Source organism: Megalobrama amblycephala, linkage group LG3 (genome assembly GCF_018812025.1).
Source record: "Megalobrama amblycephala isolate DHTTF-2021 linkage group LG3, ASM1881202v1, whole genome shotgun sequence".
In the NCBI taxonomy this organism is placed as follows: Eukaryota; Metazoa; Chordata; class Actinopteri; order Cypriniformes; family Xenocyprididae; genus Megalobrama; species Megalobrama amblycephala.
In genome coordinates this window covers 2,612,055-2,626,569 of record NC_063046.1, presented here as the reverse complement: position 1 = coordinate 2,626,569, position 14,515 = coordinate 2,612,055, and the positions used below count along the sequence as shown (strand labels likewise).

Genomic DNA, 14,515 nt, shown 5'->3' with positions numbered 1-14,515 from the left:
GTGGCCATCAGGTATTGTAACATCAACTCAAATACATTACATATACCACCATGTTCCTTTAGGGGCTCTGTAGTAAGTATACCAGAATAACTAGATTAAACAAAAACATTGCTTTAAAAGAAATCTATATTAAAAAAAAAAAAAACATAAATCAAATCTGTTCATCATATAAGGCTTTTCGTCTCTGAAGACTGATTAAATGGCAGTAAAATTGCTGTATTTCTTTCTCCAGTAAAAGTACTGTTCACACATGCAGTGGCTTTCCGTCTTTTATTGCTACTGTTTAGCACCAAAGTGTCATTTAAATTCTGTGATTTAATTCTTTTCTCATCTTAGATGATCAGTAAATGAATATGGAGTAATTGTTATAACAGTCATTGTGTCAGAATCATCAAACCACTTACATTTGCATAATAGTCTCAAATGTTATTGTAAATCCGCATTCACACGTGTATCTGAATCAGAGTACAAATGCAAATAAATGACTGAAGTTCACTAGTGTTTAATTCAGTTGTTTTTTTTTTTATCGTCATGAAGATTTTACAGTGCTAAAACGTGATTACATTTGTTAGCTCATATTCAGGTGTACATATCTGTCTGCTAAATAAATGCAAAATTATTATATGGAAATATATTTTTGACTAATTACTTGTAAGTTGTGATTAAATCTCGTTTAATTCAGATATCTGTAGCTAAGAATGAAATGAAGCATTAATATGAGAGAAATGTCACTACATGGAAGAACGAGAGCAAACTGGAGTATTGGCATTACTACTTTTTCCCACAGTCTTTTTCTTCTGGAAGACTTTTCCGTTCGGTTGTTTCTTCCATGTCAGTGTGACGTCCTGATCGCCCAGCGTCTGCTGTAACTAAACCACAAAAACAGGCTTTGATTAAACAAGTTTATCCTCAAAATGATCTCTTATATTTTATAAATCTTGCCAAAAGTGCAGAAACTGGTGAAGCTCAAAACACAAAGCATATTTTGTCATTTCGTGAGGAATGACTGACCAACTCATTGAACAAATGCTCGAAAATGATTATTTTCTTAAATCCTATTATCCTGATGTTTTCTGCAGTCTCATCCACAATGGTTTTCATTGCAAACTCCTGTAGGTTCATCATGCATGAGGCTTTAGCGATGGATTATATTTTTCATGAGAGCGGTTTCCAAATCTGAACACATTCGATTGTGGCAAAAGGAATCCAGTGTGTGAATAAAGTCTTGTTGCACATGCGTGATGATCCTCATGAGACTCGCACTACTGTAATACATTAATGAAAATCATCCAGCCAGCACAGATTGATCTTGAGTTGGGTCAGTATTGAATTTAATACATTCCACAATTAATTTTAGTCAGATGAGTTTTATAAAATCCACCTTGCGTAAGACGAGTGCACTCAGTGTAGCGTCGTCTGCGTTCTCACTGGCTTTCACCTGCACTCGGATCACCTGCTGCTTCTTCTTGACTGCAGGACAAGCACACATTATATCTTACTTTACTTTGTTTTACTATATTTTACTTTATGAATATGTAGATCAGGGATTCCCAAACTTCTTGTCAGATGAACCCCTTTGACCTGAAATATTTAGGCTACTTGAAGAGCCAGCGTGAGATTTTAAGTTGGGTGTGTATTAGGGATGTTCATTTCGGTTGATTTTCATGACCAACATCCAACGCTCGTTAACCGACCATTAACCATTAACTGATAAGATCTGAATGTTAAATTAGTGTCTGTGACAAACAATACAAACAATTTTTTTTTTTTTTTTTTTTTTTACTTGTGCAAACAGAACATGAGAATTCATACATTGTCATATTATCACTAGGGGTCGACTGATATGTGTTTTTCAGGGCCGATACCAATTATTACAGATCAAGTAGACCGATAACCGATATTTTGAACCAAATTAATGTCAAAATTAAGAATAACTCTGACAAAAACTTCCTTTAAATGCTTTTAAACATATCTTTTATTAAAAATAACTCTACATAGCCTTAACTGTAGAAATTAATGTATAACTATAGATTAATCCTTAAAGATTTTCTTTTGTTGTTTGATTGTGACAGGCAATAGTAGACAGTTGCAGGTTTATAGGCTGCTGTCTCTTTGAGACATAAAGGAATATATTGTTACACATGCTGTTCACATTCACTGAAGACAACCGACGTGCTTACATGTATACTCACCAGGATGGGCATTTTAACATAACATATATTTGTGCGTGCGTTGGCTGAGAGTGCGCTGACTGAAGACCGTCTCTTGAGCGCGCAAGAGTACTTTATGCTTTAAAATGGCTTATATTTCTGAATTGGCATAACTTAATGGATTAGTCCACTTTTAAATAAACTTTTCCTGATAATTTACTCACTCCCATGTCATCCAAGATGTTCATGTCTTTCTTTTGTCAGTCGAAAAGAAATGAAGGTTTTTGATGAAAACATTCCAGGATTATTCTCCTTATAGTGGACTTCAATGACCTCCAAACGGTTGAAGGTCAAAATTACAGTTTCAGTGCAGCTTCAAAGAGCTTTAAACGATACCAGACGAGGAATAAGAGTCTTATCTAGAGAAACCATCGCTCATTTTCGGAAAAAATACAACTGTTTATCCTTTATAAACACAAAATATCGCCTAGAACGTACTTTCACTTTCCGTATTAGTCAAAACGCTTACGCTGTATGTCCTACGCCTTTCCTATTCTACTTACGGAAAAAAACGAAACTGGCGCCGCGTTCATTCCGTTACGGAAGTACGTTGTAGGCGTTATTTTGTGTTTATAAAGGATAAACGGTTGAGAGACAACTGATGCGTGATCACTTAAGCCTCCAGTTAGCAAGTGCTTTCGGTGTGAGAGTGCAAAACTTTCCGTGCCTTTAGCCTTCTGTGCTGATTGGCCGGAATCGCGACTCCCAATAAATCAGATGGGTGGAAGGCGGAGCTTGCTCTTGGCCACAGAGTGGTGGCTGCATCAGAGCCAAATAATGCATTTAAATTATTTTATCAGCAAATTGGTTTTGAAAATTACCAGTAACCATAAAAATGCTTAATATCGGCCAGGCCGATAATCGGTCGACCCTTAATTATCACGCACCTGCAGGGTGGAAGTGTTACTGCGAGACATGGATGCGCCGGTGCGATCACTTAAAATAACTCCTAAATAACTTAAAATACTCCCTCTTACAGATGAGTAATACATCATAAGAAGGAGAAAAAACTGTAAATATCTACTATGGGCCCTATTTTAATGATCTAATCACAAAGTGTAAAGCGCACGGCGCAGGTGCACTCAGGGCGTGTCCAAATCCACTTTTGCTATTTTAACGACGGAAAAACGGTCCGTGCGCCGGGGCGCATTTTTGAAATGGGTTGTCCCTATTCTCTTAATGAGTAATGGGCGTAACGTTCAATAAACCAATCAGAGTGTCATCTCCCATTCCCTTTAAGAGCGAGATGCGCTCGCGCCATGGCGGATCGCTATTTACATGGCGGAATTTGTTGGCGGAAAAGCTGAATGCTTTTCAAGCGAAGAAACCGATCTGCTCGTGCGGAAAGTTAAAGCGCCCGAGCTGATCATCTACGGGACAAGCAGGATATAACATTATATATATTATATAATTATATATTATATAACATATAACATTATAAAATACACTGACTTATTAAACACACCGATTCAACTGAGGAGTTCAACGAGTGATGTTTTGCTGAAATTACCTGTTAAGTGGCCAGTCAATCTTTCAGTCGTCTGCGTTGGATGCAGGCTTTCAAATAGCTCCGCGCGATGAGTCGGTTAATATATATGTGTGTGTATTGGCACGATTGTTCAATTAATTAGCCAATTTCGTTCATCATTATAAGTAGTAATAGGCTGAATTGAAAATAGGTAGCCTAATTCTAATACACGCAATGACTATTCATCATTACATTTTTATATTTATGTAGCCAACACAATAATATTCTTTTACACTGTAATCCTTTTGTTTTTAATATTTGGCATGTTTGTGTGATGCGCATCCCTGTGTGTAATAAGCAAAGTCAACGCGCACTGTGGACGCGCCCAGAGGCGCAGTTTCTACCAACGCGCTCTAACAAAAAAATATTGCGCCATTTACTTTAGACTTTAGACCAGGTTTGAGTTGGTCTATGGCGCAGTCTATTTTCAGCTCCTTAAAATAGCAATGCGCCGGCAATGCGCCTGAACACACCTCTTTTTTAGACCAGCACGCCCATGGGCGCACTAACTGGCACAAATGCATTTACTAATTTAAGGACGTGGCGCTGAACGGGAAAACGCGTCGCATTGCGCTGGGTGTATTATAGGGCCCTATGTGTGTAAACTCGCTAGAGTTGTCAAAAGTACTGACTTTGGTACCAAGTCGGTACTGAAATTTATTTATTTATTTTTTTAAATGACCCTGTGCTGAAATTCAGGTCCTGTAATAACTATTCAACCTGAGCGAAGGAGGTGGGTGTGTGTCAATTCATTGTCGGAGAGAAGAGAGAGTGAGATTGCACAGCTGGAATCTTTGTATCGATACTGCAGAAAATGAGTATCGGAATCTCGGTTTTTGATACTTATCGTAATATCAATTTCTGACAACACTTATTTTATTTTAAAATGAATTCATATTTTTATTTTATGTTTTTATGATTTAATCAATTATTAGCTTTTCACAGTTCCCTCATGAACCTCCAGTTTGGGAAACCCTTATTAAATCAGCAGTCATATTGTCCTATTCAGGTTTTGTCAAGAAACAACAAGAACAAACGTACAAAACCATCCAGCTCAGACCTACCTGTGCTGCAGTAGAAGTAATGAAGTGCAGTGCAATAGTCATCCTCAATAGTACGATAATAATTTGCAGGAGCACAGTCTTCGTTCATCAAGTTAAGTCTCTGAACGGCAAGTTCAGTTGAGGAAGTAAAGATGGCCTGATCTGACCACTTCCAGCTGTCCCGGTACAGTCCGATCCAGGGCTCATAAATAAGATTTGTTAAGCTTGCAACCTTACTGTTGTCAGCTTGCCTCCTAATGGTAACCAGGTCTGTATGATGCTCTCTGCAGTACTTCTGAGCATCAAGCCATGTCTTTTCCTTTTTGATTAAAATAATATTCTCTGTTGCATTGGCACTTTCTGTGGAAAACAGTCAAAGCATCAAAGGCATGACATTGTTTCCAGAACTCAATTTTTAAATTATATTTCCATAGTTTACTTGGACCAAGCATGGATAAAATTGGAGTTTAAAGGGATAGTTCAAAGTTGTAAATAAGAGTTTTACAAGACAAAACTATTTCAGCTATTCTACTTCAAAATTTCATGTTTAATTTCTTTGTAATTATTTGTGAAATTTGATAGCAATTTCTGAGTGAAAATGTAAAATCTTACATCAATTTGTGTGTGTGTGTGTGTGTGTGTGTACAAGCCTGTGTAATTTTTTGCTTTGTGTTCAGCAAAAGAAATTAATCCAGGTTTGAAATGACCTGATGGTCAGTAATTGATGACAATTCTAATTTAATTTCTCATTTTAAGTTTTTTGTGCCTATTTTGAGAATTTTTTAAATATTTTGAATTTTGACATGGGTTAAAATAGTATGTTGGAGTTTCAATTAATGTCAGTGTGTGATTAACTTACGTTTACTGTAATAAATCTAAGAGGTAACACTTTACAATAAGGTTTGTTAGTTAATGTATTAACTAACATGAACTAACCATGAGCAATACATTTGTTGCTGTACTTACTAATCTTTGCTGACGTTAATGAAAATACAGTTGTTCATTGTTTGCTCATGCTAGTTCACAGTGCATTAAAGGATTAGTCCACTTTTAAATAAAATTTTCCTGATAATTTGAATAAAGGTCTTATCTAGCGAAACAATCGTTCATTTTCCAAAAAAACACAACTGTATATGCTTTATAAACACAAAATATCGCCTTGCACGTACTTCCACTTTCCGCATTCTTCAAAAAGTTTACGCTGTATGTCCTACACCTTCCCTATTGAACTTACGGAACGAACGCGGCGCCAGTTTCTTTTTTTTTTTTTTTTTTTTTCTTAAGTTGAATAGGGAAGGTGTAGGACATACAGCGTAAGCGTTTTGAAGAATGCGGAAAGCGGAAGTACGTGCAAGGCAATATTTTGTGTTTATAAAGCATATACAGTTCGAAAATGACCGATGGTTTCTCTAGATAAGACTCTTATTCCTCGTCTGGTATCGTTTAAAGCTCTTTGAAGCTGCACTGAAACTAACATTTTGACCTTCAACCGTCTGGAGGCCAATGAAGTCCACTATATGGAGAATAATCCTGGAATGTTTTCATCAAAAACCTTCATTTCTTTTTGACTGATGAAAGAAAGACATGAACATCTTGGATGACATGGAGGTGAGTAAATTATCAGGAAAAGTTTATTTAAAAGTGGACTAATCCTTTAACTAATGTTAACAAGAGTTTAATAATGTATTAGTAAATGTTGAAATTAAAATGAACAAAGATTAATAAATGCTCTATAAGTGCAGTTCATTATTAGTTCATGTTAACAAATGTAGTTAACTAATGCAGTTAACTAATGTTAATTAATGAACCTTATTGAAAAGTGTTACCATTGAAGAGAATGTAATTTATACCAGATAAAATGATAAACCGTACGTATATGTAAAGCAGTGATTCTGAATCTCCAGGGCCATGGCATCAGAAATCATATTTACCCGATTTGTGAATGTAATCACAGTCTAAATATGATTGCACACGTCCTTCTAATTAATTGTTGCACATAAAAACAAACACAACTGAAGTGTGGTCCGATTCACAAACAAATGACTCCTTTGAACAGCTTCTTTTAATGATTCATTTTCACTCAAGTGAGTGATTTGAATCAGTCTGAAGAATCTTTCATTGAATTGCCTCGTGATTATTGATTAATCGTCTCATCATGGTTATTTAACCTAATCGCAATTATTTGAGGAAACCGCAATAATTGTGCAGTTTAAATTTCAATAGCATTTTGCAAATAAATAATAATCTAATAATAAAACATTTAAAATGGTTAAAAATGGTGCTTAACAATAACACAGAGTAGTATATGCATAATATCGGATTTGTATCAGTAAATGGCAGTATCGGAAATGCTCGGATCAGCCCATCCCTAATTAAAGCATTCACGCATACTATATTCCTGATAACTAAATAAATGTAAATGTAATAAATGCATACACTGAAATAATGAGCATGAATAAAGAGTGTTTCTCACCGTCGCTACACACGAAATATCTTGTGTTATCACACTTGTAATCTTTCCAGTATTGATCAGAAAATATTGTGACACACTCCTCTCCAGTACCGTAGTTATCTGGCTGACCGGGAAACCAGGACTTAAACTCCAGGCTCTCATCCTGATAAGACCATCGCCAGCTGTTGATGTCATCGTAGAGCCCAATCCAGGCAAATCCATAAAACCCTTTTTCGACTGCGACTTCTCTCAGATTCGTCCAGTCTTCATCGCTTTGAACCGTGGCCAGGTCGATATGGTTTTTCCTGCAGTAATCTTGTGCTTTTTCCCACGTCACTAACTCTTGGATCAGAACATACTCATGTGGTTTACACAGAGTTAGTGACAGGAGTCCTGTCGAGAGAATACAGTGTTTTTAGCTTTTTAGGGGTTCAAGCACATAGCACTGAAACCCTATTGTATTGTTAGGTTTTTTAAAGATCAGCATTCTCTCGTAAAAGTGACAATGCAGTAGGGCTGGGCGATAAATCGATTTTTAACTGTTTTGCACGTTCTATGTTAACCGTGTTGCATATTCTTTTGAGCTCTCTCGTTATGAGAGAAGGGACACAATACAAAAGAGCTCAAAAGAATATCACTGGAATGAAGGTTTATGACTGGGCAAGCACTTTAGGACCCACATTAATATTAGAAAAGCTTTCCAGCGCTGGAGAAAGCTAAGCGGGAAGGCCTGAAAACAGATGTGGAGGGTGCTTTGATCCTGCTTCACATGTGAGTAACACTGTGTTTGAGTGTCTGGAGCTGCTGTGCTGTTTGCGACTAACAACAAACTCTTGTTTGTATTTACTCGTGTGTACAGTATGTTCATTTTATTTGTGTTTCTTTGTCCTTTGTTTATCAACTGCGCTTTATTTTTCGTGAAGCATTTTGTTGCACGTCAGCTGTGATGAACAGACATCCACTCGCATTGCATGTGTAACAGAGACCAGATATCGAGAGTTGTGCAGGTAAACCACTGCGCACTGACGGCTGCTGGAGAACAAGGTGTTTAGCGCCATTGATAGTGCATAAAATATGTATAAACTTAATGCATGACCTAGATTATTTATTTTGCAAAATCTTGTCCTTTAAATTTCATGTAATGTTTATTAATTAGAAATTGTTGCTGCTCCCTTTAAGCTCATCCACATTGAACGTCTATGTAAATATTTCATTAACAGACTTTAAATATTAACTGATGGTTGTCACTTTAAGTTGATCTTTATAAAATGATTAATAACTTATTTTCACAGCCTTAAAGGGATAGTTCACCTAAAAATAAAAATTATCCCATGATTTACTCACCCTCAAGCTATCCTAGGTGTAAATGACTTTCTTGTTTCAGACGAATACAATTAGTTATATTAAATAATGCCCTGGATCTTCTAAGCTTTATAATGACAGTAAATAGAGGATGAGATTTTGAAGCCCAAAAAAGTGCAACCATCCATAATAAAAGATATCCACACAGCTCCGGGGGGTTAATAAAGGCCTTCTGAAGTGAAGCGATGCATTTGTGTAAGAAAAATATCCATATTTAAAACTTTAAAAACTAAAATAACTAGCTTCCGACAGACTGCCGTACATAGATTTACTCTGACCCCATGCATGACGTAATGACGAACGTGGAGGCACAAAAGATAGAGCAAAACAAAACACCGGTCACAATTTAGAAATCTAAAACAAATTTTTACAGAGAAATGTTGGATGATTATGTACAACAGCAAAAATATGCAAATTATTTGGTGTAATTTTTTTCTTTTGCATAATGTTTTACCTGAAAGCGAAAGAAGATGAAGCCACATTTGGTCCATTTTGCTCATAGTTTTGTCACTGAAAAAAAAAAAAGTAAAAATACACACAAAAAAAATTCAAATTAGTTCACTATTATACATATTTTGCAAATACATAGTTGACAAATCGACTTGATTGCATTTTACTTATAATTAAAAAAATAGCCAAATTATGAAAATGTATAAAAAATAATGCAGTAAAATGACAGTCTATGTACAACAAGAACAAGTGATGCTCAAAGAGAAATCATAACACTAGATTAATAACATCCATAAAATCTGTTGATGGAATGTCATTACAAAGTACAACATTATTAGCCAGTCGAAAAAGTATAAACGTGCATCTGTAAAAGTACAATGTAATTACTTTTTCTCTTCTGAATTACCACTAAACAGATAAACTGGAGTCTCAGACGCAGGACTGATGAGGTTTTGGCCTACCTGTAGTGACAGCGAGATATCAGGATGTTCTCAATCTTGTCCTCTTTAAATGGTTTATCTACGTTAAGAAGGAAATCTCACTGTAAGATATGCAAAGTGTGTATTGAATCATTTCTTTGAGGCTCCTCCTACAGGTGTCTTTTGGTAGACCATGTTTGGAAGACTAATTATCATATGAGTCATTCATGGTTATACTTTGAAGCAGATGTCACACATTTAAACTAGTCTGTTAGTTTAATATATAAGAATATTAGTCATCATGCAATCATATGTGTGTTTATTAGTTAAACGGTCTTTGATTTAGTACCTGCAAAATAATGATCTCAGATTGATCCCAGAGTGAACAGGTGATAGTAGTCATGATTCTCAACTAGTATAGCAACCAGAGCACGTCTTTCCTATAATTTTGACATAAATAATAAGATAAACTGAGGAACTTTAATTGTTTGTGGTGGCTTTGTGGTGTTTGTAATCTTAATATATCTTTATGTTTCAGTTTAAATGTCCTTGTGGAGCATGTAAATGAAGACAAAACAATATGCAAAACAGTCACCTCAGAAATGTAGTACTTCATGTACTTCATGTTTTTATTAATGAAATCCATTCTCCTTTTAAATTCCTCTTCTAAAATTAACTCGTATTTTATATTGTGCACAAATGTTTTTGTCAAAGCAATGTTGTTTTAGCACTAGTATGAAAATGTGTTTGGATATGCAAAGCATTAATGATTTGCTCCTTGTTAGTTTTCAGGTCACCTGTATTTGTGTAAATGCATTATGTTTGTGATTAGCAGGGTAAATTTTCTTTGACTCTTCAGCAGTTATTTACCTATGCAAATACAAGAAGTTGCTTGCTTGGCACTTTTCCTTGAATTTTGTAATACAGAAACAAAAAAATATATATTTTTTTATTATTATTTATATAATCTATATTATCAATGTTATCATTTATCAACAAACTGCCTCAGCTAAGTAATTTAAAGTGGACTTTATTTAATTAAAGAGAAACAATGGTTAATTTGCTAAATATTCAAAGGAAAGTCCACTCATGTTGTTTTTGTTAACTTTCTTGGGTTTTATTCAGCACGAAAAGTGGTGTAAAAGTTCATATAAATTTGAAAAACAAAGATTATGATATAAAATTAAACATTCAAGATGTTTAGGTGACTAATCTAATGTAAGTAAATGATCATCAGATGTTCCTCCAATTGAAGCTCTTGAATCATCTCACATTCATGTTCATTTTGACTCCGATGTTTTAAATTTAATATGTAATTTATTAAATTAGAAAAGAATGCCGAAATGACTCAGACTTGGGTATTATAAAATAGAAGACAAGAATTAAAAGATCTTCTGTAATGTTGGGCTCTATATCAATCAGGGGCGTTTCCTCCGAGGAGGCAAGAGAGGCAGTGCCGCCTCAAAAAAACTGGATGAGAAAATAATCCATATTACAGAAATAAAACAATGCAAATATTACAAAATGTGACATTAAGAAGTGTTAAAGTCACTCGTTTTTATAAGTAACACGGTGAAACAGCGACACCTGCAGGTAAAGGTACAGTGGTATGCTTGCCTCCCCTGAGCCCATTGAGTTTAAACAGAACCCTAAAGCATGTGGTGGGTTTGATGGGGGGTAATTGAGAATGAATGGGGGAAAATCACGTGGGAACAGGCATTGCCTCCATTGTGCCATGATTGGATATGATCGGTTATGATTGGTTGATGCAATAAATCCCGCCTTTTGATTTGTGCACGTTTGCGAATCGGTCTGAATGGACAACATTATGGCATTAATGGGAAGACTAATTAAAAAGGAAGTAAACCACTCAGCCACTTAGATTTCACTGCTTTGAAAAATCAAATTTGAAATGGCCTGAACACATGATGGCTGTGGGGGTTTTAGTGAGCAATCAGCTTGGTGAAATTAAAGTCAGATCTTCGTGTCTGTGACCAGTGTTTACCGAGCTTGATGACTGATGAAAATGAGTTGACTATTAAAAAGATCAGCTGAACATCAGTTCACAAATAAAATATATTGTTTAAATTATTATAGCCGGCTTATTTCAGAACATCACTGCACATAACTGATATCAATGTGTTAAGCTTTATAGCATATAGCTATTGATAAACAAAATTTGTGTTGTATCAAACCAGGCAAACATCATTATTACAGATAATGGATTTTATCAGAAATGTTTATCAGCATGTTTTGGAATGACTGCTTCAGTTTGCTAGTTAACTCATTTCCCTAACTCACCCGGCTTGGTGCAATTTAGTGATTATTTGCTTCTTGTCTTTTGAATAAAGCGCCCCAGGAGTGTCCTTGTGAAGGTCAAGTCAATGTGGTCAAGATGGAATTTTTTGTCTGTACGAATTCTCAGCCAATGAGATTGTGGGTTATTTGCTGACTAACAAATGCTGTACAGTACTGAAACACACTGTGCAGGAATAAATGTTTTTAATGTTGAAAAAAAGCAGAAGTCATTAACATGGAATGTACTGCATAATTTACTGTATATTGGCTAATTCTGGGTGTATAAATCAAAAGTAGTCCAACCTCAACTGCATCTAACAATTAAAGTCATTGTGACATAATGTTGAACTGACCAAAAACATTTGTGTGCAATCCACATACTTTTTGTGTCTTTGTTTGTTTTGTTTTTTCCTTGATATTTTATTTCTGTTGTAAAATGTTTGTTTGAAAATGACAAAAAATAGGGTTTTAAACTATGTCCTAAATGCAGGTTATGAGGTTAAATACCCCATACAAAATTAAAACAGAGCTCAAATTATATTAGTTTGACATCCTGAGGTTCAAAATGATGTGAAGTTTCCACCCGAGAGCCTCTCTTCCGTTCAATGACACATAAAATAAATGCTTAAATAATGTTCAGGATAATGCCGAAAGAGCCATTCTGAATGTCAGTGTGTCATGCAAAGAAAAGGACTTAATTCAAGATCTAATATAGTCTTTAGTCTCAAATATACTTTATAATCAAACTATCATAACAGTGTAATTTTGATTACCTCATCTGTCGACATGATGCCAGTGAATCGCAGAGCTGATGCAAACATCCACATCACTATGATCAGATGGTTTCTTAACTGCCATTTTCTCATTTTTGTTGTTTATTTTGTTGTTGAGAGGAAAGCGCGCAGCACATATTTACATATTCATGTAAACATCTCTTTCAGCAGTGTGGACGGTGTAGGGATATTCGTTAACAGTATGTCGCTGCAAAAGTACTTACATCATTTTACTTCTAAACGAAGAACGGAAAAGACTTTTGCTGTGATTATATTGCCGTGAGTATATCGGGGCATTGAATCACATTTAGTTTCCTGTACGTGTGCTCACGCGAGCAGCAAGTTACTGCTGCAGTTCGCTGAACGACCACCGGTGTCGCTGCCTCTTCCAAACACCACAATAAACATTACTTTGCTCTCAGTGAAAGCTCAGTTATTTCTCTAGCGCTGTGTTTATGGAACATACTTCGTCAGTACATGCTATTAATGCTGAAGCCCAAATTTAAAAGCCTATTTGTGTTGATCTTTGTTTTTTTCCTATAGCGCTCTATTCTCCAGGGTTGTGATCTAACAGACACCGTTTGAGATGTGTGCACGCTGCTTTTTGCAAGGGTTTAAACATGAGCAAATTATAAACTTTCGTGAAGATTCAGCACTGGCTCGATCGAGACAGTGACAGTTCCATCTAACGTTACTGTCCTGAGTGTTGGCGATAATGCATATACTGACATTGTGTAAAAATGTGGAGAGTGTTAAAACGAAGGTGTCTCTAAAATATATAAATAGCCCACAGTTATCGTTTTTTTGTTTTGTTTTTGTTTTTTAAATGTACGCGTTGCATCGCTACATCGTATCTTTAGATATTAGATCGATGTATCGATCTATATCAATGTAGAGTTACACCCCTAGTTCACACACCAATCAGATTACGCGCTGTAATTAAATCGCTCCGCCCACTAAAGCAGAAATCGAATCAAATCCTGACGAACCAAACAGTCATCGTCTGTGAACATGGAGAGTTGAGGTAACACAATCAGTTATGGTTTATATGAAGAGTTCTTGGTGAGTTTTTGTATGTTTTCTGTTCAAAATATGTCTGATTTTGTGAAATATCTGTTTGATTTTAGTGTCACTTGGGAAGGTTTAACTTTTAAAGTTGATATATAGTCAAACCGATTGATTTATGTCGTGTGTAGGCCTAGGTTTACAGCTTCAGAATTCTGACATTTAAACTCGCACTCAGAGTTGTCAAAAGTTTCAGACACTCCCGCTTTCAAAATGCTTTCAAATTCAAACACTTCCGCGTGCTTTTAAACACTGCCATACGTTGAACGTTGTAGTCAATCACAGACATATCTGATGAGCGTGTGAAGCATAACCTGATATTGCTGAGTTCAACATGTTCCTGGGTCAACATTTTTGTTGATCCTGGAACAACATTCAAATCAACCAATCAGATTTCAGGGACAAGTTTACAGATTATGTCAAGTTTAGGCTTAAAATCATGAATTGGTGCTTCTACATCAGTGTTATTCATCTATCATTTCCCTCTGATTTTTGTGATTACTTTTGGGTAGGGTTAGGTTTAGGGGTAGGAATAGGGTTAAGATTAAATTTTCAGACTAGAATTTTGTTCCAGGATCAACAAAATATGTTGACCCAGGAACGCATCTAACTCAGCAATATCATGACGTGCAGCGCGGCAACACAATGGCCAATCAGAGGTGTTTACAAATCCACTCAACAGCGCTAAAACCATCACATTTGGTACCAAATTCGGTATTTTTAACACCTCTACTCACAATTGCAAAAAAAGTTAGAATTGTGAGCTGAGTTTTTCTCAGAATTGGTCTTTTGCGAGTTTTCGAGGTGAATTTCGAGGTGTTAACTCAAAGTTGCAAGAAGAAAGTTAGAATTGTGAGAGAGAAATTCACAATTAGCTTTCTTTTTTTTAATTCTGTGGTGAAAACAAGCTTCCAT

General features: G+C 35.7%; 1 protein-coding gene across 1 annotated transcript; it reads right to left on the bottom strand.

Moving 5' to 3' along the window:
- Window positions 1–501: 501 nt before the first annotated feature.
- LOC125263953 (macrophage mannose receptor 1-like) lies at window positions 502–8,291 on the bottom strand. Its single transcript, XM_048183153.1, has 5 exons — window positions 8,261–8,291; window positions 7,255–7,626; window positions 4,803–5,141; window positions 1,382–1,470; window positions 502–869 (listed from the first exon to the last, which is right to left on the bottom strand). The coding sequence occupies exons 1-5, from the start codon at window positions 8,289–8,291 to the stop codon at window positions 732–734; spliced, it is 969 nt and encodes a 322-aa protein (XP_048039110.1). The 3' UTR covers window positions 502–731.
- Window positions 8,292–14,515: the final 6,224 nt, after the last annotated feature.

Coding starts and splice junctions, on each gene's coding strand:
- LOC125263953 (XM_048183153.1), bottom strand. CDS start 8,291: ATGGCGCTAAACACCTTGTTCTCCAGCAGCC. Junction 1,471..4,802: donor TTACTTCTACTGCAGCACAG/GTAGGTCTGAGC, acceptor CTTGTCCTGCAG/TCAAGAAGAAGCAGCAGGTG. Junction 870..1,381: donor GTGCACTCGTCTTACGCAAG/GTGGATTTTATA, acceptor TTTGTGGTTTAG/TTACAGCAGACGCTGGGCGA.